Source organism: Thermobia domestica, chromosome 4 (genome assembly GCF_964235325.1).
Source record: "Thermobia domestica chromosome 4, izTheDome1.hap1.1, whole genome shotgun sequence".
NCBI lineage: Eukaryota > Metazoa > Arthropoda > Insecta > Zygentoma > Lepismatidae > Thermobia > Thermobia domestica.
The window spans coordinates 254,180,749-254,206,233 of NC_137457.1; the positions used below are offsets into that span (position 1 = coordinate 254,180,749).

General features: G+C 33.7%; 1 protein-coding gene across 3 annotated transcripts in view; it reads left to right on the top strand.

Moving 5' to 3' along the window:
- Khc-73 (Kinesin heavy chain 73) overlaps positions 1-25,485 on the top strand; it is a 571,786-nt gene that overhangs the window by 439,742 nt on the left and 106,559 nt on the right. For 2 of the 3 annotated variants that reach the window (XM_081755751.1, XM_081755752.1), the window contains exons 10-16: positions 130-220; positions 2,766-2,914; positions 5,166-5,412; positions 7,890-8,030; positions 8,885-9,059; positions 21,161-21,323; positions 24,653-24,799. In XM_081755751.1, coding sequence (XP_081611877.1) covers positions 130-220; positions 2,766-2,914; positions 5,166-5,412; positions 7,890-8,030; positions 8,885-9,059; positions 21,161-21,323; positions 24,653-24,799 — 1,113 coding nt within the window. Of the gene's footprint in view, positions 1-129; positions 221-2,765; positions 2,915-5,165; positions 5,413-7,889; positions 8,031-8,884; positions 9,060-14,320; positions 14,423-21,160; positions 21,324-24,652; positions 24,800-25,485 lie in introns of all 3 variants that reach the window. The other variant, XM_081755750.1, reaches the window with a different exon arrangement.

Genomic DNA, 25,485 nt, shown 5'->3' on the forward strand with positions numbered 1-25,485 from the left:
TTTCGAAATACAGTCAGTAATGAAATGTATACGTACGTTCGCCACGTTGGAACATATCAAATAAATACCTAGTATTTTTAAAAATGTTTCGTTAGTTATGTTTTTAATTTCAGTGATTGTTTGTTTCAGCAACGAGAGGACCTGCATGAGAAGCTAAGCGAAAGCGAGAAACTTATGAAAGAAATGTCACAAACGTGGGAAGAAAAACTATTGAAAACAGGTAAATAACAATATATATGAACGCTGTAAGAGACAACAATTAGGCCGCCCATTCCGTTCAATTTTTCATTGTTGCGCTATTACCCTATTATTTACATTTCTTTTTTATTTCGCCTTATGTATTTATTTTCCTTTATTTCATCATATTTAAGGTTTTCCTGTGGTAGCTTTTGAGGGACGTCACATCGGTAAAAATCTAAATTTTATCCCAACAAGCTAAGGAAAGAAAAATATTAATTCTTAATTATAGCTAATATATTAATTCTTAAGTACAGCTTTCTAAAGCTTTATGAAGCTTCTTCTTGTAACGTGTAGCACTTTTTGATTTTTTAAAAAAAAAGTTTTTTTATTTTTCTTATTATAGTTTGTTTACCGACGTCACTTTCCTCAAAACCTGTTACTGTTTTTTCACTATTTTTTAAAACTTTTTTTTTTTTTTAACTTATTTTCAGTTAAAGTTCTAGTTTGTTGAGCTAATTCCAACGAAGAGGGTTTGAACAAAGCTAGTTGAAAATATAATAGCTGCCTTTTCGAGTGAACATAATAAAAATGTTCGCTTCATGCCGCTACTGTCTGAACCAAATGTCTTGCAGTCTACACATCCTCTTATTTCTCCGTCTTTGTAGAGTTTGTTGCCTTTTGATTCCCGCGGCGTGCATAGAATTCTTGTAAACAATGGAAGAGATCTTTCGGTGGGATTATTAAAATGAAAGGTTGATATAGAGCAGGTTTGTAGGGAGAGAGTTAACGAAACAATACTGTCTGCATTAACTTGGCTAAGGGTAGAGTTTAATGCTAAGATTTTGTCTGTAGTGATGAGCACTTGGGTGTATTAATTCCACTAGCGTACTACCTCCTTGACGATGAACATAGGGCTGAGATACGGTATACAAGTTTTACATTAAAGTGGTGCAATATTGTAAATATGTAGTAAATTTTCAACAAATAATATAGCAGTATTGCTGCTATAATAATTATTATTTGTAATGTAATGTTGATGGCACCCAGTGTTCGAAGTTAGTCAAGGAAAGTAGGGGAATAGTCGTTACTTGTCCCTTTTATTTATGTGGTGGGAAAACGCCAGTCCCCTACTTCGAGGAGTTCACACATAGATAATATATCAACTACTGTTGTATAACATGCTACTCCTCCAGCGACAGGCAACGCCTGTACTATTTGTAGGGGACCCATTCAACTAGTATTAGTTGAGAGGAAACATATGGCACTGTATACCGCAAAACCAACTGATTTTGGAAGAAAGGGCAGCCTTTGGAAACAGCAGTTGGCCCTTTCAATCTCCCCGTGGACCCGCCACTGCTAAGCCATCAATTTAGTTACTTTGCGACACGGATTAATTAACAACGAAAATTTTGTGCTAGCGAGGATCGAACCCGACATTACATTCATGAAAATTATTCTGCTAGTGTGAAGTATATGCTAACATCTGTCAACTTTTGTGCCCATGCTCTCATCTATTATTATTATTATTATTATTATTATTATTATTATTATTATTATTATTATTATTATTATTATTATTATTATTATTATTATTCGTTTTTTTTTTTTTCCTTCTTCAACGTCCCAAAAGTACGGACCGAGGCTAAGGGAGACGGTGATAATAAGATGGATGATTTAGTGGAATGACGAAACTGGAAGGAGATCCCCGAGAAAGTCCATACCCACATGGTGTTTGTCTGGATGTTGATTGTATTTAATTTCACTGTAGAATAGTGAGAATGAAAGGAAATTAGATTAATTTGAAACATATACAAAGTAATAATAAGTACTAATGACGTACAAGAATTATTCTAGAGTAGTATTGCTTAAAGAAAAAAGAAAAAGGTTGATTTTAGATAGGTTTTCACGCCTTACTGAAGATGTAAACGGTTTAGTTGTGCTCTTTCAGCTCATCTTATTCTTTTAATTTCATAACGCACAAAGTAATACCGAAATAATCTTCCCTTAAAATGAATGGTTGTTACATATACAGAGTGTCTCAACAGTCCCCTGACATAGAGTAACTCTGTTGTTATCAAAGCTACAACAAAATGTCTCCAAATATGAAATTTTCAATCTAGAGTAAAGGAATTTTTTTTAATCGAAAGAGCCGTTTGGGCTGTACACTCTTTGTGCGTCCAATGTTAAATGAAAATGCAACGTTGCCATTTACCTGGACCCACAACATAAGTGAATGAAGTTACTGTCTTTTACGCTGATATGTCGATGGCCAGCCCCCATTTCGAACAGTAACTTCATTCACTTACGTTGTGGGTCCAGGTAAACGGCAACGTTGCATTTTCATTTAACATTGGGCGCATAAAGAGTCTACAGCTTAAACGACTCGTCCGATTTAAAAAAATTCCTTCATTTTAGATTGAAAACATCATAGTTGGAGACGGTTTCCCTTCTTATATTTTGTTACAAGTATGATAATAACAGTTACTCTATGTCAGGGGACTTTTGAGACGCCCTGTGTATATGCTTACATATATCATATGCTTGAAAAAAATAATAGAGTATTAACAAGGTGGTTTACTTTTCAGAGCGACTGCAACAAGAGCGACAACAGGCGTTAGAGAAGATGGGCATAAGTGTACAAGCATCTGGAATTAAAGTAGAGAAGAACAAATATTACTTAGTGAACCTCAATGCTGATCCCTCTCTTAATGAACTCCTTGTTTACTACCTCAAAGTAAGTATCTTTCCAATAAAGATTATATATATATATATATATATATATATATATATATATATATATATATATATATATATATATATATATATATATCATCAAACTAAGCATGCTGAGGCGTTAAGCACCTTTGATTAGTTCACTTTGTACTCGATTTCCGTTACTTAAGTCGGTAGAGCTGAGAAGATATCTGTTTCTTTCGAAATCGATAGCAGGCTTAAACAAGGGATCCATTTGTTACAACACAATCTAATTGTGTTTTGAGATATAATAAGGTTGAAATTGAAGGTAGACGCCGTTACGCAATTCATCCCATTTCTGAAATCAATTACTAAGATCTCTGTGTTGAGGAAGTTCTTTATCTATGGTTGTGTTAAAATTGGTAAATTTCTCTCAATTACATCCACTTAAATACAGTTTCTTGAGATTTTTATATTGTAATATGTTACGTCAATGGCATATTTTATGGGCAACTGAGGCTACCGGCGGTAGCCCTGCAACATTAATAAAAAGAAGTTAATATAACACGTATAAATTAATTTAAAATAATGCATTTACAGTTTATTATCTTCTTTTCATGGTACTAGTTTCTCTAGAATTTCGTAAACGTGAATATGTACTAAGGCACCCGCTCAATCTCTTGCGCTTTCGTCGACACTGATGATTTGGCAATGCCTGAGTTACCACTGTCTATGCCAGCAGAGAGAAACATGTAACTGCTTTCGCGCTCACGTAGGTTCCTCCGTAACAGTGTGCTAGTGAGCCATGGCTGGCAACCAAGCAGGTTTCCTCTCTATGGAACTGTTTCCGTAGGCGGAGCGAATAAATCAAAGTTAAAAACAATGACATAGGAGCCAGTTTGAGGTTATTTGAGAATTTCAGAATCCCATTATTTCGTAGCGCTTTCCGTCAACACAATGCAAAATTTGTGTTTTACTTTGCGATTCTTGTTATTGTAGTTATAATTACTTATTGCGTTATTTGCATTGAGTTGAATCCGCTGATTTTGCACCAACCGTTAGGAAATGAGGCCCGCAGACAGTATTGGAGATTTTCGGCCCGAGCCCGGCCCGGCCCGTTAAGTTTTTTAAAAAATTCTTGGCCCAAGCCCGGCCCGATAATTAAAAAAAATTAGCTCGAGCCTCAATCTTCCTCAAAATTTAGTATTAAACTTGACTTAACCCTCAGAAACATTTTCTAAACTCTGGTTCACAACCTGAAGCTTGCCTCCCGAATGATACCATTGCCTCCTAGAACTTTGCCTGTCATCGAGAGAACAAAAAATCAATTTCCTGTAACAAAAATCAAACTTAATTGATTTTTAGCGTAAAGTGAAGATGACAATATTGTTTAGCGACAGGCAAAACTTTCCTACCCCTTCTTGTCATATTCTGGGTTCAGTAAAGGTGAAGGTCAGAGCTCAATTTACCTCGCAATGCCTGCAATCCTCTATAGTGAAAGTGGAGCCGCTAAACAAAACAAACTCTAATAGCTATTGCATTCTTTGTAACATTTTTCAAGGGCACACTTTTTCAACGTTTGGCTTTATTCCAATTATCGTTTAACGAAAGTCAATAATTATTAAAGAATTGCAATTAATCGGCCTCAGCCCGGCCCGACCGGAAGAGAAATCAGTGTCGGCCCGGCCCAAAGAAATAACAGAGTCGGTCCGCCCAAGCCCGGCCCGTGCAGGTCTCTACTGTCTGCATTTTTACGTTACGTATACTGGGAATTTTTGCGAATTCTGGTACGGAATGACAATCAACGTCAGTAACAGAATGCAATTCACAAGAAGTTAACTGCGCAAATGTATGATGGAATTTCATTACGGTGGAAACATTAATGATCTCAAAGCAAAAGCTCAAACAAAACATACAACCACTTTTTGTTCATTGTTATGCATATTTTGTATATTATTATTATTATTATTATTATTATTATTATTATTATTATTAAAATAATAATAATAATAATAATAATAATAATAATAATAATAATAATAATAATAATAATAATAATAATAATAATTCCTTCCTAATATTAATTCATTGTCAGCATTGATAAGTCTCTGTGACTATAGGAATTTGCCTTAAATTTTCATTATTTTGTTATTAATTTTAATGTAATTATTAAAATTAGTGTATAGTATGTAGTAATTAGTATAAATTTGGGCTATTCTCGTACTAAAGTTTAAGATCACTATTATAAAGGGCTATAAATTAAATTAAATCATTTTTTCTTTTATCAATAGGAAAAAACCCTTGTTGGACGGCGTGAAGCTCCTGTTGAACAAGATATCCAGTTATCAGGACTTGGTATCCAGCCAGAACACTGTGTAATAACCATAGTAGGAGGGGAGTTATTTATGGAGCCCTTAGCAAATGCACGATCGTGCGTAAATGGTTCGCCTATATCTGAAAAGACACAATTAAGACATGGCGATCGGATACTGTGGGGTAATCATCACTTCTTCCGTGTAAATTGTCCAAAATCATCATGTAAGTACATAGGTATTTTCAGTTGATTTGTTTTATATTAAGGGCATTTGTGCCGTATCGCCGGACCACTTTGAAAACTGAAAAAAAGCTCCAAAGTGTATTGCATTCGGTTATATTTTATTGGATTACATTAAGTTACGTTAGATTACGTTACATTAGGCGTGCAGTATTACTTGAATACGGATCCATAGTATAAGTGTTAGTAATAGTAGAAGCAGGAGTAAGAGTAGTAATAGTAGTAGTAGGAACGGGTTAGAAGCCCGGCAAGTATTGTTGAGTTCTGTTCTCGACATGAAATGGGCAAATTAAAGACTTGCCAATTGTAACAAAACAACAATCACGTAGCAGTTTCGACACAGTAACTGTGTCTTACGTGATTGTGTGCTTTGTTACATATTATCACATAGCCTTGCTCAGTATATTGTTTTGTTTTAGCAAAAACCTGTGTTATGCAAAATATTCCTGTACATGCTGGTGTACGCGGAAGTTCATCAAGGGAAGACCGAGTTCAAGTTCCCAAATTCATATAATTTCAGGCGTTTGTATACATACATCTTAAGACGGTAAATGGTTATTTTTACATACTGTCTTGCTCAAAAGGGGGGACAAGATATTATTTTTCGGTTTTTAAACCTCAAAACCTCCTTGTGTACGCCACTACCTGTACGTACTCCATTTCATACTTTTCCTTGTTTTATGGAAACAAGGCCGAATAGAATAGTTATAGGTTTTTGCTCTAATGCGAATGACGAATTGGCAATAGATTCATTCATGAGTGCATGAATTCAAATTTTAAAAAGTAACCAAATGGAGTTGAGTTGAGTTGATTTTGAGTTTTACGTCCCGTTCAGCAGCGAGGCTATATGAGACGTGGACCTACTGATTAACGTGGAATCCGAACCACATGAGCTCCCGCCGGGAATCGAACCCGGGCCTCCCACGCCAAAGGCGCGTACGCTTACCGCTTAGCCACGGAGGAGCTCAGTAACCAAATGGAAATGATAAAACAGCACGTAGATTAATGAACAATCGAGTCTAGCCAAGTTTTAGTTTGTGATATGACGATACTAATTGCAATTAAAGAATGGAGTCACGGTGACTAAAGAGCAAAGTGGTCACCTATGGTAAGGAGTCCTTGGTTCGATTTCAGCCATGTGAGCTTGTAGTGGACGACATCATGTGCATGAATTATGTTTCCTTCCACATTCTCATTCCATCAGTTCCTTTTAATAATCATTCAATTTTATGAATCATCCATTTCCTTAAGCGTACAGAACGAAATCATGAAACGAGAAGCGGAAAGATTTCATTTTCCATTCACAATTGAACAAATATTATTGTTTTGTTTTAAGAACTTTCATCTGGTTAAATAAGTTTTCTGTATTATTTAAATTTAATTTATAAAAATAAATATTATTTTCTTCATTCGTAAACTTGTTTATTATTCAAAACTTTTGTGATGAACAAATTCAATTTAAACTTATTGTAAATAGCTGCGAATAAAAAGCTTTTAAACCAGGGGTTCATTTTTTAATATTGAAACACATATCGTTTGTAATTAACAGTTATTTGAAGTCTTTTAGTTCATTTCAGCATTTCATTAAAACATGTAGTAGAGTGCAAAGTAATCAATTGAAAAAAAACAATAAAAGAAAATCACCTGATATCATACAAATGTAAAATCGAGGAGTGTGGATGGTCAGAACATAGCTCTCACATGGAGTGTATTCGCATTATAGTTGGGAAGCCTGTGAGAAGGGATTTTTAAGTAGATCAAAAAGATGTTTTCTTTTTGTTTCACACCGTATAAACTATTTTAGATTGAATACCCATTCAACTTGACCTATAATCGCACAAAAGTGTTGTATAGGTAAGCAGATGACCAAAATGATAATCAATGTGTCAGGTGGTATGCCACATCGCTATGAAGCCTAAATTGTGATTTGTGTGTGTGTGTTTTTAGAGAATAAAATGATAGCCAGTTGGTTAACACGGGTACCTTTAGTCTGTCTGGTACCAGGTTCGATTCTTGGTGGGAATGCATAATTAACGTAGTCAATCCAACATTATGAAGTAATTGAGAAGTAGCGAATTATGGGTTAAGAAGGTCAGAAATAATGTAGTTGGTAGATGATGCGCTGACCACATATCATTAATTAAATATGCATATCTGGTAGATAGTCCTTTATGGGCTATAAGCACCATATTTTAAAGAATGAATGTGTTTCACCTCAAATATAAGAAAACAGAGGACTGAAAATACCAAGATTAAAAACAGTGCTCGGAATTGTGTGCTGTAGACTAAATAACTTCAGTTGTAATTTTAAATAGGTTCACTGTCGAATTTATGGCTTAATACGGAATAAAATAGTTTGAGTTCGAATGAAGGAAATTTTATGGAAATTAACTGAAATCTTTATTAAAAATATTCATATATTACGAACAGTTATGTACTCAACATAAATTTATTTTAACAGCTAATTCAGAGCCACAGACGCCAGCGCAACCCATCGACTACAACTTCGCTCGAGAGGAACTCATGTTGAATGAATTGAGTAACGACCCTATACAAACTGCAATAGCACGATTGGAAAAGCAGCATGAAGAAGATAAGCAAGGTAAGAAAAATATTTCATTTTATCATTTATTTCTTTAAATTTAAAGTTAACAAAATGTTTAACTGATTAGTTTAATCGTTAATTATTTAACAGATTAATTACAGCCTGGCTATCGAGTTGTGATTTCGTAACCTCCTGTGATAACCGCTCAAAAATAATGTCAAGAACATGGACCGCCTTTGAGTGAAAAGGAGGAAAATGTGTTTTATATATGTCGAATGCCTGAAGAGGCATTGCTGATGTAATGGACTTCGTGAAAACTTGTCCGTTATTCCTTCGGAAAGATTCACCAAGTAGTCTGGATACCCACGATGGCAACAAGCTAAAGTTGGTCCAATTCCGTATTAATTACTTAAATTTACTTTCAAGGTGTTTCCATTATTTTGATATGTAATGTATCTATGTATATCGTTAATTATCTTCAATATATATATATATAAAACAAATCTTCCTGTATTATTAATGAACTCGCTTATAAGCATCATACAATAATGTAGACAGCAACATACTGCTTCAACCACTATCATCTTCGGTAGTGTGATTGGAAACAAAAGCTGAAGTTTCCTCCACCCCTTGAATGCTGATAAACTATATACAAATGAAATGGATGATATCTTGAAACTATTTGAGCTGAAGAAAAAATATGATTATGTGATCAGAGTTTTTGTACAAGGGTATTCACTTAATAGTGAAATCACTAAAAACTTCCAACATGTCACTTTTGCGTGTAGGTAACGTTGAGTGAATTCTTCAATAATTTGAATGTGCGTTCAAAATTATCTTTGAGCTAAATCTCCTGATAGTTGTAAAAATATATAGTATAAAGTCATTTTGTTTTATATCTATTTTTTCAGTGGCATTGGAGAAACAACGGCAGGAGTACGAAAGACAATTTCAACAGTTGAGAAATATTCTCTCCCCATCAACTCCTTATTCTCCTTATGTACCTTTTGATCCAATACGCTTAGGTAAAATCACGCCATGTACACCAACTTCCCAGATGAGGGTTGAGAAGTGGGCTCAAGAAAGGTAAGGAAACTATTGGTGCATCTTGGTTCAACTTACGGTTTAAATTACAAGTGATAATTTTTCTTTTAGATGATAGTAGTAATTATGTATAAACCTGTAGAGAAAACTTTGTAATACAAAGTGTTAAAGCTGTGGAAGTAGATTGAATTAGTGTACATATTTCAACGTATTGGGATCTTTTTAATGTAATTAAATTGTAAAATAATACTGGAAAAGAATGAGATAATACACGTAATAGTTCCGTTAATATATGTCAAAAAAATATAATAGTTCATTTCAAAAAGTGGCTTGACTTATCTTTGTAGATCATTGTTGAGTTGTAAATATTTCATTAGAAGAACGTAGTTGATATCGGTATTAAGAATTTTGTGTATTCTGGAAAGAAACATGTCATTCTAAGATTATCAAATTTCTAAGAAAAGTAATTATGTGTATATGGGAAAGAACCATAATAAAAATTTCCGTTAAATACTTGCGAATATAATATCTATTGAATGACAAGTTATGTATGAATTTTTCTTGTATGCTAGCATTCAATTACAAACATAGAATAAAGTTAGGAGATTGCAGTGCGAACTTTTAAGTTAAAAATGAGCACTTTGGTTGCTTTGTGTTACTTCAGGAATTATGTCTTATTTGGATAAATTTAATCGTAAAGCACTATTTTGCTTTGTTTTGGCTTTAAACGGACCTTACATCTTAAATAAATAAACCCGAAACTATCTTCCGAAAATTTGTGTGGGAACAATATTAACTGTTAAACGCGTGTCGCAGTAGAATTTTCCTATCTTGAAGTACTATATTTCATTCATGTACTGGGTCTCACAAGGAACTACAACAAATTTCATGAAAGAAAGAAAGAAAAATTTGCTGGGATGTGCCTATCTTGTGTTCAATTTCTGACCAAAACAGAGACTTTAGAGCTTGTGTTAAAATGTAGGCCTTGTTTCATAGTCAAGGTGCAGAAAAGAGACCAAATAGACTGATGAAAGTAAAATGTTAATTTTGTAAATTAAAATGCATTGAGCTTTAAACGTTCTGAAATATTTGATGTGAGCATTAGAGGATGAAATTGTAAGATCTATATTAGTAAAGATGCATAAAATAATAATAATAAATTACGTTGTGTATATAAGTCAATACTAAGTTGGCACTTTGTGTAAAATGGGAATTGTATGGTAATTATTTGGTTCAAAGCAAATTCGAAATTCAGCTTCACATTGCTTTAATAGCTATGAATTCTGTCAACTTTGTTTTTTATTACATGCTTTAAGTGCACTTGGTACAAAATTCAGGTTGGTTCTATACTGTATCTTGGTATCTGTATGTAGTTTGTTCTTGTACTGAGGTATATCGTGAGAGTAATTTTTATATATATACATATACAGTTAATTGTATAGCAAATTAGTTTCTGCATCTGAAAGTCTGAATAAGTTAAGTAGCGATAGACAGTACGTTATAATGTAACTACAAGAGGATGTCCAAAGTGTCACATGGATAATAATAATAATAATAATAATAATAATAATAATAATAATAATAATAAATTTATAGATCTCGTACAGATCAATTGAGTTCACCTTTATTTAGCTTTCGTGATAATATGATACATTAGTTTTTTTTTTTTTTTTTTTTTTTTTTTTTTTTTTTTTTTTTTAAGTAATATTTTTGTTGATCATACGGCTAAAATGCAAAATTGTCATTGACACAAGACCATACCAAGAAAAGAAAAGTAGAGACAAATACCATTCTCTGACTTCAATTCTTTTGACTCTAGTAGCTGTTATAACTATCGATGGCTTGTTATACTTTGACTTATACTAAGCATATTTATGGAGCCAAGAGCCATTCACAATCTTTAATTTTCAGCATTAAGGAAATTACAGTTTGACTCTTCCCTGGTTGATGTCTTTCATATTTTTTCTGCCTTACATCAAATAATCCAAAAACCGTGTCGTATCCGTTGGTTCCTTTTGGGCATCCCTCGCATATTGTAAACATGAATTGCATCATCAATTAAAATTTTATTCAATGATTATGAATGACTTTTGTGTCATACTGAATTTGAGTCTTGTAGAACATCATTGTATCAGGGAGAATTTTTAAGGTTTTCCCTATATTGTTGTCAATTTTGATTTCATTATTTTTATGAAACTTTTAAAGCACTATTTCCCAAAGCTTTTGGGGAACTGTAACATTGTCTGAAATATCTGACTTCGCGCTATAATTAGAATGAAAAAAGTTAATATACTTATTCACAATAATTGTAGTTACATCAAATTTTGAGTTCACAAATATTCAATGTGGTCTCCGGTCGCATGGCACACCAAGACAATAGTCAAGACCTTTCCCTACCTTGGAACACTGATGGGAGTTGGCAGATTGACCGATGATTTGTTACTCATGCATATTAGTTACATCTTCTGCCAATCAAACGAAACTTTAGCACTCCGTTTTCAAGCTACAAAATATTGTGCTACCCTTATGGTAGCAAATTGCAGGCGTCATACACGTCATACGTGAAAGAGATGTAAAGAGCAAGGATCTGTGCAATCATCATAGCTCCATAAATGCATCCGTTTTGAGATCACTACATACTAGCACTTCCCGACGTGAGCTTTAGCTATAGCCAAATTAAAAGACTGTAAATGCAAAGCTTTTCATATTGTCTGATAAGGGGGATACATACGGCAATCCATCATAGTATCCTCCATCTTTGAAGAACACAAGGACTGATCAAATGTCGTAGAAGAAGCAACCAACTCCGCAACTCACTCGAGACATCATTGCCAACGTACGACAATATGTGACCAAAGAGAATCCACCACTGCAAAATGAAATTGCATCACGTATCCGACGGTTACCAATAAAGTTTAATTGCATCATCCTAAAGGATTCAGATCTGAAAACCACATAGAAATGCCAGTCTATGCTGTAACACTAACAGACATCGCTCAACAAAGAGTGGCATATACAGCAAACATCTGTGTGAGCGCTACCTAGCTAGGATTATGTCATTACCGGAGATGAAGCATAGGTCCATTTTACCAGATCAAAACAGGCGCATGCGATTTGCTACCGTCCTATCGATGGGAAGGAGCACGCACCTGTAAGAAACGTTTCCCACAAGGGGTATGGTAGTTGCGTGTTTTTGTACCTAGGGAATGATTCCTATACACATAGTAGCGTGTAATATAGACATAAATCCTGCTTACTATGCACAGAACGTTTTAGATCCCATGTACTGCTAGCATACTCCTGCTTTTGTATGGTAATGAGATCGCTAAACTCCACATCCACCAAGATAAGGCCTGCAGTCACATCGCCGAAACAACAGTCGAGTTGCATTACTTGTATAGAAAAGGAAGCAGGTATCAGTGCTATCCCATCATTGTTAAATTGCCAGAAAGATGACCTATAGATTTTTGTGCCTTTGACCTATTAAAAGGAAGATCCCAAAACGTCGAACCACAACATTTGAGAAACCCTGGAAAAGATGCGTCGATAAGTGGACCAAACTGGATTACCCTGTGCTGAATAGAAGCCTCCTTGAATTAAAGCTACGATTTTGTGCAATTCTGTACCGTCAGGGCCATCATATTGACATGGTCGGTGATGGAAAAGAGGTTTTACAGCCTAGTGCAGGCGGATCAAAAATACTATCATAAGGATGAAATAACCTTCTGTATAACACTTTAAAGTATAATGAAGATTTTAGAGATATTTTATATATTGGAGTATATGCCACATTAAAAGATACGGTACGCAAAGAACACATCATTAAATGTATCGATATGGAGTAAAGTAAGGTTTCGTTATGCTTTCAGTTTTTAATAGCTAATACCTTCGGCGACATTTGTTCTCTGCGATCTTCATCAGAACAGTAAGAATGGATGCATTAGGAAATGTTAAGCATTACATGATGTAAACGTAAAATGAGTAAACTTTTACCTACCAAAAGACGAAAATTTTCAAAGTATATTTAATAACTAGCTTCGTACTTAAAAGAAAACAAAGATATGAAAATAAATTAAATAAATAAGAATAGATAGCTTTTTATCTTAAAAAAATTAAAAAAATAAAATAAAATAAAAAATAAAAAAATAAAAGTATATCCTTTAAAACTAAATTGAATATATAGATTTTTACCTAAAAGAATGCAAAACTTTAGAAGTAAATTGAATAGATGGCTTTTTACCCAAGGAAGACGAAAATTTTGGAAGTAAATTGAATACGTAGCTTTGTGCCCAAAAAAGACGAAAATTTTTAGAAATAAATTGTATAGATAGGTTTCTAGTAAAGAAGACAAATTTTTATAAATGAATTGAATTGGTAATTTGTTACCTAAAGAAGACGAAAATTTTAGAAATAAATTGAATTGATAATTTTCACTTAAAGAAGACGAAAAATTTAAAAGTAAATTGAATAGATAGTTTGCTTTTTACTTAAGGAAGTTGAAATCTTTAAGAGTAAATTTAATAGATAGCTTTGATAGCTTTTTGTTTTATCTAAAGAAGACGAAAATTTTAGAAGAAAATTGAATAGATAGTTTTTTGCCAAAGAAAATGAAAATTGTAGAAATAATTGAATAGATAATTTGTTACCTGAAAAAACGAAAATTTTAAAAATAAATTGAATTGATAAGTTTTTACCTAAAGATGAAAATTTTAGAAATGAATTGTATTGATAATTTTCACCTAAAGAAGATGAAAAATTTAAAAGTAAATTGAATAGATAATTTTCCTTTTACTTAAGGAAATCAAAATTTTTAAGAGTAAATTGAATAGATAGCTTTCTTTTTATCTAAAGAAGAGAAAAATTTTAAAAGTAAAAAATGAATAGATATCTAAAGAAGCTTTTACCTAAAGAAGCCGAAAATATATCATTATTTATGCATTGATCTTGATTCGTGCAAGTTCATTTATACTATCGTCTCAATTATAACATCTCATATCTAAACTTTGAGAATCTGGGAAACAAGACACTTACACTTGGACATCCTCTTATCGCACTTATAAATATACACTATTTATTTACATTCTTGAATTAACACCAATTCAGTTAATATTGTTTTTTTTTTTCAGATATAAACTTTCTGATGTTTTCTTTTCTTTTTTAAAATAATTTCGTTGTTTTCGTTCCTAACACCTTATTTTGCTTTATAAATATTATTGTATTACTATTCAATTTTTGCTTTTCGTTAAGGTTAAGTTTTTCTTCTAGATTGTTTTTGTTTTTCATTTACCTGATTATTTCTTTAGCAGCCATATGGATGACTCTAGCTCTGAAACTGACCAAGAAATGGAAACTTCGTCCGTGGATATGAGAATTAAAAAATTTCGCGCTGCAAAGTCGAACAGCAGGCTAGTTACTGTTTTGAGTTCAGTGCTCTATACTCTTCTCTCTTATGTTTCTGGGATGTTAACAAGTTTTCTATACATGTGTATATGTGAATTACAGTACACACTAACCAATTGGCAAAAATAATACCGTGTTTTTGTATCTATAATACAGAAAATTTCTCTTCTAACACACCGTCCGTTTGTATATTATGTCTTCCTTTCAAATACTAAAAACTTTCATGCATTAATGAAACAATGCACAGTAGAAGCAACCAAGAATTTTGTTTCGGGCAGAAGGAGCAACAGTGACGGCTCTTGAGAGAATTTTAGCAAAGGAAACAAAGGTTACCTAATCTACTAATTCTTGCATACATATTTCTAAAGATATATATATATAATAAACCTTCTAACGATAAAAATTTAATATTCACCGATGTGATTTCCCTCTAGAGTCGCCGCAGGGGAGGAGTGAATTTATCCCCCTCCCTAATTCTTAATTGATTTCTATTCTGAACAATAGAGATCATTGGTAAACACCGGTGTCGAGATGACAAATGTTGTTGGAAAACAATGGGAGGTATAAGAGAGCTCAAGCTTTCAAGTCTTAAGAGCTCACTACTGTTGACATCGCTCCGCATTATCCGGTACAATTATATTGTCAAGTTTTTGCATTTGTAACAACGTAGCAATTATAAAACTGATGAAACTGATACTGGGGAAGCACTCGAACGCTCTCCATATTCCTCGATATGAACTTTTACTACTAACTGGTCTCTAAACAATGAAAGAACTTGCGGAAATCAGGAAGTGGAAGTTCGTGTTAGGATGGTGATCCAAACAATAAAGTAATTGTTCACTGGAGAGTTGTCTCCACTTCAAGTCCAGTTAACTGTAAATTCAAGAGGAAAGAAACGTCCTATACCTTTTTGGCGTTATAGTAGTTTTACATTCTGCACTCTAATCAACAGCTGATCCCAGTTCAGAACGTCCTTTTTGATTTTAAGCTTCGATCAGTAGATACTTTTTTTCCGAATCGTGTTTTAATCATCCAAGAATGTTTCAAGCTTGAAACAGATTTACTTATCAGACACAACAGGCGAAGGATCAATTAATATTTAAAATAATAATAAAAATGTCTGCTTACTTTTTCTGTTACTACAAATCTGAAAAATTATGCGTGCGCAGAAGTCGATTGTTTATTATTATTATTATTATTTCTAATGAAAGGAGTTTAGAGTCGAAATTGGGCTTCGAAACTTTCATTTATGTTTTAATTATCTTTCCCTCCTTCTGTTTCTGTTTTATATTTTGGTTTTTCTAACATCAGGTTGTATAAGTTGTTCCCCTTTGTCAAATAGGAACAGTGTAGCTGAATTGGAGCGGGTAGTTACTATATGCCGCTCAGTAACAATTTTTTATAGTTTTGCATGTAACGGTAGATGAGACAGTTAACTCACAGACTCTTTCTTCCCTTTTCTCGTCTGTAGTCTTAGCAATAGCTGTGGGAAGCGTTCTGTTTGTTGTATGGATGTATCATTCAATAACTAACTAGTTACGATTATTATATAATACATATACAAGTGACTGTTGTACCGTGCGACTTTTAATGGTGGTGGTTGTAGATTTTTAATCTAACATAGAATTGAGTACTGTTTTAATAGCATGTGTTGATAGATGGCTAACTATGTTAAGTGTTCAAAGGACGATATAGCTGTTTAGTCAACAAAAAGTTTTCTGTATTACTAGTAAGATAACTTGGTTAAAAAAACAAGATGTTATGTAGTGATATAAGGCAAGTAAGTACGTAAAGATTTCATAGCATCCAAATATTGATTTATTATTTTCATCTTATTCTGGAACTATATATATAAGATAGATAGATAAAGCTAACCAAGAAAGTTCTGTCGCTTTTTCATCCACCACTGTCGAACATCGATGTGTTACCTAAGACGTACCTGGAAGATTAAAAGTAGTCCTCATCAGCAACGATAATCTTCTGCCAACGTTCTGAAAGGCCATGGATTCCATCGCTGTAGAAGTTGCTGGGCCGTGAAGCGAAGAAAATATCAAGTGAATTTTGCACCTCTACTAGGGATTTTAACTAGCGTCCTCTAAAGTGATTGTCCAAGGAATGAAACAGGTGATAATCGCAAGGTGCAACGTCCGGGAAGTATGGCGAATGCAATAGTGTTTCCCATTCAAGGCGTAGAGTGGTGTCCCGGGTCATATTACCCACGTGGGGCTTAGCGTTGTCCTGTAGCAGGAGGACCCCTTTGCGATTCAGACATGCTGGTTCTAGAGGTGTTTTTATATATATATATAACACGGCTCAACTCTGACAGTACACAGTTGAATTGATGCTCTGACCAGCTGATACTAGTTCCTGATGCACGATGCCGGGAGCAGTCCACCAAACACACAGGAGGACCTTCTTCTGGTGCAGTGCTGTTTTGGAACCGGGTCATGGGGTGCTAACCAATGATAACGGCGCCGTGGAGAAACTTCTCATCACATGTCAACGCCCTGTCCAGTAATGGCTCCTTCCTCAGACGAGACAGCAAAGAAACACAGGTGTCTGCTCGCATTGCCTACTGGCCCGCGTATAAATAAAAACTAACAAAACCTAATAACTTTTGAACCACCCAACCAATCTCGATCAAATTTTCAACATAAATGAGGGTCGGGCCTTGGGTGCTTTTTATTGTTTCACTTTGACGAGCCAACGTAGGGGGGGGGGAGATATATGTAAAAAATAATAATAATAATAATAATAATAATTAAAATGACTGCCTTTGTAACTTCATCACTCTTGAACTACCTGACCGATCTCAATCAAATTTTCAATATACATGAGTTTAGGGACAGGGATTACTTTAGGCTATTCACTTTGACGATGCAATGTAGGGGAGGGAGAGGATGAGAGAAATTTAAATATGATCAAAAATGACCGATATTAATGTTGAATTCATAGTTTTTGGAGTCGATGAGAGAAACAGTGACACTTCTGATACTGTTTCAATCCAAATCCACCTATAGTTGGGGAGGGGGAGGGTACAACGTAGGAGAGGGGGATAATGTTTTAAAATGATCGAAAATGACTAATATTAGTGTCGAATCCATAGTTTTAGGAGTAGCTGAGATTAACAGTGACAATTCTGATGTCGTGTGCCGCAGCACGGAGGAGGGGGAGCTATATATACCGTAGGGGAGGGGAAAGAAATTTAAAAATGATCAAAAATGACCAATATTCGTCTTGAATCCATAATTTTTGGGGGTCGATGAGACAAACAGTGACACTTCTCATGCTCTTTCAATCTAAGTTTAGCCTGATAGTTAAGGAGTGGGAGGGCACAACGGGGTGGAATAAACATTTAAAAATGATCGAAAATGACTAATATTAGTGTCGAATCTATAGTGTTAGGAGTAGCTGAGATTAACAGTGACAATTCTGATGCCGTGTGCCGCAGCACGGAGGAGGGGGAGGGGAAGCTATATATAATAATAATAATCGAAAATGACCAATATTAGTGTCAAATCCATAGTTTTTGGGATCATTCAGATGAACAGTGACATTTCCAATCCGGTTTAAATCCAAAATCAGCCCCACCACTTGGGAGAAGGGGAGAAAGAGATATATAAAAATAAACGAAAATGGCCACTATCAGTGTCCAATTTATAGTTTTCTTGGTCACTTAATTGAACAGTGATACTTTCGATCCCGTTTAAATTCAAATTCAGTCCCACAACTTGGGGGAGGGGGAGGAAGAGATATTTTAAAATGATCGAAAATGACCGATATCAGTGTCGAATCCATGGTTTTCGAGGTCGCCGAGATGATCAATGATCTTCCGGAGCTGTTTTAATCGATGCCATTAAAAACGAAAACAGCATATTTCAAAAGTACTAAACACATGAGATACGGAGTTGTGCACTTAAATTTTCATTTCAACCCAGCGAAGCGGGTAATATATGCTAGTTACAAATATAAAGATACAGAACTCTTGACATGTAATATTACTTATTTTACTGTTAAAATATTGAAAATGAAACAACACGAACTAACTGACATATGTCTATAAAAACCACATCTGAAGAAACTTAAACGTATATCATCCTTGTGAAAGCTGTAGTTTCACTCGTAAATAGATACGTTGTTTTGATAGGTGCGAAGAGATGTATAGGTGATTGACGTGAGCAATATATTATACAGGATAAGCCATAAGTCGCTTGACACAAAAAAGTTAATCAGTTCTCAATTGACTAAAGTAGTAGTAAGTGATTAATTAAACAGTATGTCATGGAGAGGTTCGTAAATAATATGATGTAAAGAATGATTTTATGGAGAACTTAAATCTTGTTACAGGTGTAATTAAATAAATTTACAATGAAAAAAAAAAGTTATCAAAGGACAAAGTGCATGGATTGACAAACGAAAACCGTTTAACTAGATCTAGACTATTATGTACTAATAAAAGGAGGAAACAACCGATTTTTTAAACACACCAGATCCTCACTACGTGTGGTCTGTACCAGCGTTAGATCTAGACCATTTAAAAAAGCATATTACCTCTGAATTTGATGAATTATCATCCAACGGTATTAGTGATGATAGTTCTACTGTGCTTAAAAGATACAATCTGTTCAGTGAAAATTTTTAGTTGTATTGAAGTTTACCGTTCCCGTAAGCAGCAAAGGTGCGTGAGACGTGAATCTACAGCTTATCGTGAAATCTAAATCATATGAGCTTTCGTTGGGAATTGAACCCGGGTTTCTCGCGCGTGAGGCATTGAAAATGGTGGAGGACGCTTTGAACATTTAATTTAGGTAGCCTAACTTAACATTATGATTTGATCAGTGATCATTTCATAGTTTTGTAGTTGATAAATAATTTATTTCAAATGCATTTTTATCAAGTATCTTTGGTCTACCCTGTATATACAGTAGTTGACATTCATTAAGATATACTCAGGATCTTGCCACTTACTCAAATGCTTTAAGGATTGACATTAGAACAGTTCTTAGTAAGTGACTTTCACATAGTTTATCATAAGAACGCACGGTTGAACCCTTGCAAGTGCAGTATGTAACTTGCTATGTGTCGAAACTAACTACCTTGCCGTCACTATTGGGCAATCGTTTACTTACGTACTTACTTCCTTATTTTACTAAGTAATAAAAAGAAGTAAGAAACAATAAATTGTATTGCATTAATTACACATTTTTGTACATGATTGTCGTACTGTTGTTTATCTTTGTGTACTTGTTTATTTACAAAGTATCGTAGCTTCTATAATGGATAATGCCACAAAAATATTGCATTTGATATTATGCAAAAATTTGCATTCTAAATGCGAAGTATTATGACTGTCAGTTAAAAGCAGAATTAAACTGACCTTTCCATACAGTAGTCACGAGTTCTCTGTTGATTTTTAGGCGCTTTGTGTACTAAAAGTAATCACCGCCACGCTGATATATATATATATATATATATATATATATATATATTAGAATTAATATTTAACAATACGAGAATGGCGCGGTGATGTATTTCAGAAAGAAATAATTAAGCAGTAAACAATTACCTGAATACTTTCTATGTATTTGATTTTGTTACTAATATATAACATTATGTTTTTTTGCTAAACAAGGAAATAAGTATAATGCCAATATTTAATGTATACAGAGAACTTACGTTCTATAAACATTGTAGCCACTTGAGCTCGTTAGGCAAATATGCAGTCGTTAACAAACGTCCTGTATTGTGTTCTTTTGGTGCATATTTTTTCGTAGTAATTAGCTCCCTAGTAATAAGGCAAGAAAAGAAATTCAAAACTTTAAGTTATTCAGGAAAATTGTCTTCCCGTAGGACCGTAAGAATGCATTGTAAAGTCACGTTCAAAAGTGAATTCCTTGGGTAAAACTTCTTGTATTAATTAGTTGTAAATAAATTAACCAAAAAAATAGTGATGGAAATGAGTGCAGAAAAGTTAAGAATCAAGTAGGTAACTTTCCATACCAAACAAACAAGATATATGTCGGTCACAAATCTTTGTCTATGCTCAGAACAAGAATGAAAAAAAAAAAAGTACAATGTACTTACGAAGGCATATGAAGGAAATTGTAGAAACTTCAGATGAACGACGCCTATAGACCGTTCAGAAAATATGTGAATTACGTAAGTGATAAATACTGATTAGCGTCTTTCCAAGAAGACTGACCAAAAGTCTCGTAACTATAAAATTCTGTAATGTAAAAGATAGTCACATCGTTCCTAACATCATAAGAAGCTTCTGTATGTTGTTAAAGTTTTGAACGTGACTGAATCAGAAATGAGAGCTCTTTGAAATTACTTTTTGGAACGTCTAAAGACATTCCTAATGAACTTAATGTTTGTTAGTGGACCATTATCTTAAAATTAATAAAATGGATTTAAATATTATTACGGTAGAATTTTCGTTGCAAAAGAACTTCTGTTATTAACTGTACATATGAAATCCTGAAATTTTACAAGAATAATTAGATGAAACCTGGGCATATACTTTTATCCGTAAGCATAATTGTATAAAAGAAAATATAACTCCCTTTTTCTTCTTAAGTGACTGTACATACAATAGAGAATTATAAATGTGATTTTTAATTAATTTTATTTAGTATTTATCAGCATGCGTTTGAAATGTGCGTTCTGTCTGTCAAATATAGAATATTCTTAAGTACAACAATGGTATTGTTCGATTAATTTTACCTTCGTTGCGTTTTCAGGGATGAAATGTTTAAGAGAAGTTTGGGCCAATTGAAGGCAGACATAGTGAAGGCAAATGCTCTTGTCCAAGAAGCTAATTTCCTAGCAGAAGAAATGGGGAGACAAACCACTTTCAGTGTCACGCTGCAAATTCCACCTGCAAACCTAAGTCCAAATAGAAAGGTAGGAATTAAATTGTTAAATTTCATATATATAATTTCTTTTTCTTTTAAAATTGTTTTCAATGATGCCTAATTTACCGGTAGATAATTTACAAATGTAAACTCAAGTAAATAAAAAACAAAGAACGTTGTTTTGGTACCACTACCAGTACGAGTTATTTTATCCATTTTTCAACTTATTCAACTTAAATTTAATAAATAAATAATGCTATAGTTATATACAATATAATTATATTATAGTGGCTATTTCAGATCTCACAGTTTAATTATAGGTTTATCTGACTGTTTAAGAATTCATAGTTAAATAGTAACAGTTTAGTTAAGAATGCCCTTGTTCTTTTCAATGGCATGTCGTATTACATACTTTGCTATTTAAAATTTACCCCATGATAGGAACCTATGTGGGACAACAAGAACGCTCCATTCGAGAGGTCCTCTAACATTATCATATCTTACTTTGTTGTTTCATCCTTTTTTTTCTCCAATAGTTGTGATTCTTAGGCATTGAGGATTTTATCTAATTGTGCAAGAATTCATTGAAATGGTGGTCATTTCATAAACGGTACCACACACACATTTTTTTTTTTTTTTTTTAACTACGAAAGTTGTTTTTCCATTATCTTTTCAATGGTGTGTTGAATTACATGACTTGCTATTTAAAATTTTGGAGTAACTACTCGGGGCTGTATGATAGGGGGCTCAGTAGGATAAGCAAAGCGTTCCATTCGTTGCTACTTCTGATATTTTCATATTTTACTTTTCATCGTTTTATCTCCAAGCGTTTGTGATTTATAAGTACCGGATATATTATCAGAAACACCCGGTATGTATGAATATTTTCACTCATCATCATCATCATCATCATCATCATCGTAGATATTCTGCCTATTGGGAAGTCTTCGTCTTCACTTCGATTTTTCTATTTTGATATTGTCCATTAATTACAGTCTCCTTTTCCCCTCCCTCCCTTTCCTGCCACCATACCCTCTAGTACGTCCCTCATGATACAGTTCCTTCTTACCCAATGTTCCAACCAGTTTCTCTTCCTCTTCTTAATAATATCTAAAATTTCATCCCACTATTTCTAATATCCTCTCTTTCGTTTTTCGCTCGACCCAGCTAATTTTCTCCATTCTTCTCCACTGCCACATTTCGAAAGCTTCCAGTCGTTTTTCATCGTTTTTACGTATGTCCATGTTTCTGACCCATACAGGACAATACTCCATACGAAGCATTTTTCAAGTCTTTTTCTCAGCTCTTTATCTAGGATCCCACAAAATGGTATTTTCTTCCTCCTAAAAGCTTCTTTCGCCATTTCTTGCTTTTATTTCACGTTCATATTTCATATCATCACTACCGTGATAATACTACCTAGGTATCGAAAATTAATCACCTGTTCTATTTTTCTCCCCTCCTACTTCTATATTTGACACCGATCGCTTCGTTCCAATCACCATGACGTTTTTTCTTTCTAACATTTATTTTCATTCTTTATTCTTCACAGCTCTTCCTCAAGTTTGTAACATCGTACTGATTTTCTCTTTAGATTCTGCAACAAGCGCCGTATCATCTCCGAACCGTATATCTACCATTCCATATCTACTTATCATTCTACTTTCTACTGAAATCCATCTTCATTTTGTAGGGTCTTTTTCACTATCTCTTCTATATAGATATTGGATATGACTTTTTTTAAAGTGCGTCGTTTGACAAATAAAAGTGCCTTTATCTAACTTTCGTTTTAATGTCAAGAAGCACAAAGTTCTACTCACTTGTGGCTCAATTTTGTGCAGCAATACTTTTCTGTTTATGTAAATATTTTTCCAGAAAATAGTTTCTTGTTGATCGTCCGTAAACGATAATCTCAAATCACAATTGAAGATAAAAGCTTTCGTCATGTTACAAACTCTCAAACTTCTGTACTTATTTGATGGTGAGGATTTAAGAATTACCTCAGTTGGAGAGACATTTACTTCTTTAGGTCTGTGAGAGAACCTGGAAGATTTCCCTTTTGATCACTGCTTGGAGTGTTTCAGCACCACATTAGTGTAGTAATGGTGCCTCAGCTTGTCCATATAGGTTTCAGTCATGTTGACAAGTTCCCAAAACAAGGAAGAAATACATTTCTAAATTATGAGGTCATAAGAGAATGAAAAATTTAATGAAATTTCTGGTGTTACGTACCATGTTTGCATTATTGAGGATAAACAAAACAGACGATTAATGATAAGGAAAGAATGTGGGAGGAAACGGAAGAATTCCGAGAAAGCCCACGAATACGATGTAGTCCACCAGAAACTTGCATATTCAAGGATCGAACCAGACCTCTCGTACCAGAGGTGAGAACTTTACCACCAAAACACCGTTCCTTCTTATCAAAGAATATCTGCAATAGTTCCTCTGAAAGAATTTTTAAAAATAATCAATGAATAGCATGTTATTAAAAAATCCATAAAACACATTTAATGTAATGAGTGTAGAACCAAACGAATTTACGTTTTACTAGTAAATTGTATAATCTTGCAGTAAACAATAATTAGAATTCAATAGATTGAGTGGGCAAAGTAATTATTTTTTTTACGATTCATAGAATTACCTTGCCAAGTGACGCACATCAAAATTCAATAACACAATGATACATCACTCCTTCTGTCATTTGAAAAAAAAAAAAAAAAAAAAAAAAAAAAAAAACTTTCTTGATATGAAGTTTCATTTAAAAATAGAACAGTCCAATACATTAAATTTCTTGTTATGTGTCTCAACTATATTCAAAACAAAATGATAGTTCGTCAGCGTTTTGGAAGGTATATAACTTGATATTTATTTTCCTGTATTTCAGTAAATTTTTACATTCTTGCTTTCAATTAATATTCTTTATGATTTATCCTACGGTGAAGATTACATATAGTACTTAAAAGTTAGATTATTTTAAAATGTCCAGAGAAATTTCTCCATCGAGGAAAAATAAAATGAGCCATCGCTACTCATAATTGTTTGTAATTATCGTTAAGTTTTAGTCAGTAATATGTTTTTTTCTTTTATAATTATACACAATTGTAATTGATTGTATATTAGGAATAGTGTATAATTAAACCTTATTCAATACTGAGAACTCTCCTAGTTTTTCAAACGGTAGACTCCCACACGTTCTAGTAAATTTCTACCTATTCTAGTATTTGGCTCAGAAAAAAATACAGCGTATAGCAACTGAAAATTTAACCTCCGTTTCAAAAGATAAAACAATTATAAATGTTAAATTTGATATCTAATCAATGTGTCTGTGATGTGTTCCAAAATATGAGTAAATCTGTTCTTTTTTTTTCCGTACAGCGTGGAGCGTTTGTCAGTGAACCTGCAATTCTGGTAAAGAGGAAAGGGATGGGAAGCCAAGTATGGTCGATGGAGAAGTTAGAAAATAAACTAATTGACATGAGGGACATGTACGAAGAAAGGAAGGAGAAGAATTTGCCAATGAAGGTAAGTATATCTTCTATGTGTATAAAAATGGATGCATATGAGTATGTTCCAGAATAACTCTGGAACTCCTGGAACCATTTCAACGAAACTTGGAACACATATGATTTACAATCTGAAAAGAAAAATTCTGAAGGGTAAGATCTCTAGCACCCCTGAGGAAGGTTGAAAACGGTGGCATGTAAAAGTAATCGAGAAAACCAATGTTAGTTTCCAATCCGTAGTTTTTGATATCGATGAGGTGAATAGTTACACCCCCAATACCATGTAAGGCATCCTAGGAGTGGGTGAGAAAGGGCGACATGTAAAAATAATGGAAAACTACTGATATTAGTGACAAATCCATAATTTTCGAGGTTGCTGAAATGAATAGTCACACTGTCGATTCCGTTTAAGTCTCAGTTTAACCCCTGTCAGCATGGGAATTAGAAGGGGTAAAACGTAAAATGACCGAGATTAATATTATTTATTGTGTGTAGTTGCATGACAGAAAAATGGTTGATTCATTTAGATTGAATTTTGGAACGCAGTATTTACCTCAAGCTGAGTTTTTATCGTGTTATTTTGATTAATGAGCGCATCCTAAAGGAATAGAGGTGTACACAATTTATTCCAAAAATAGAGTACTTTATGGGTTTCTATCATTAGAGTTTAATTGAGATGCATCCAAAAAGTGGGGAGTCAAATAT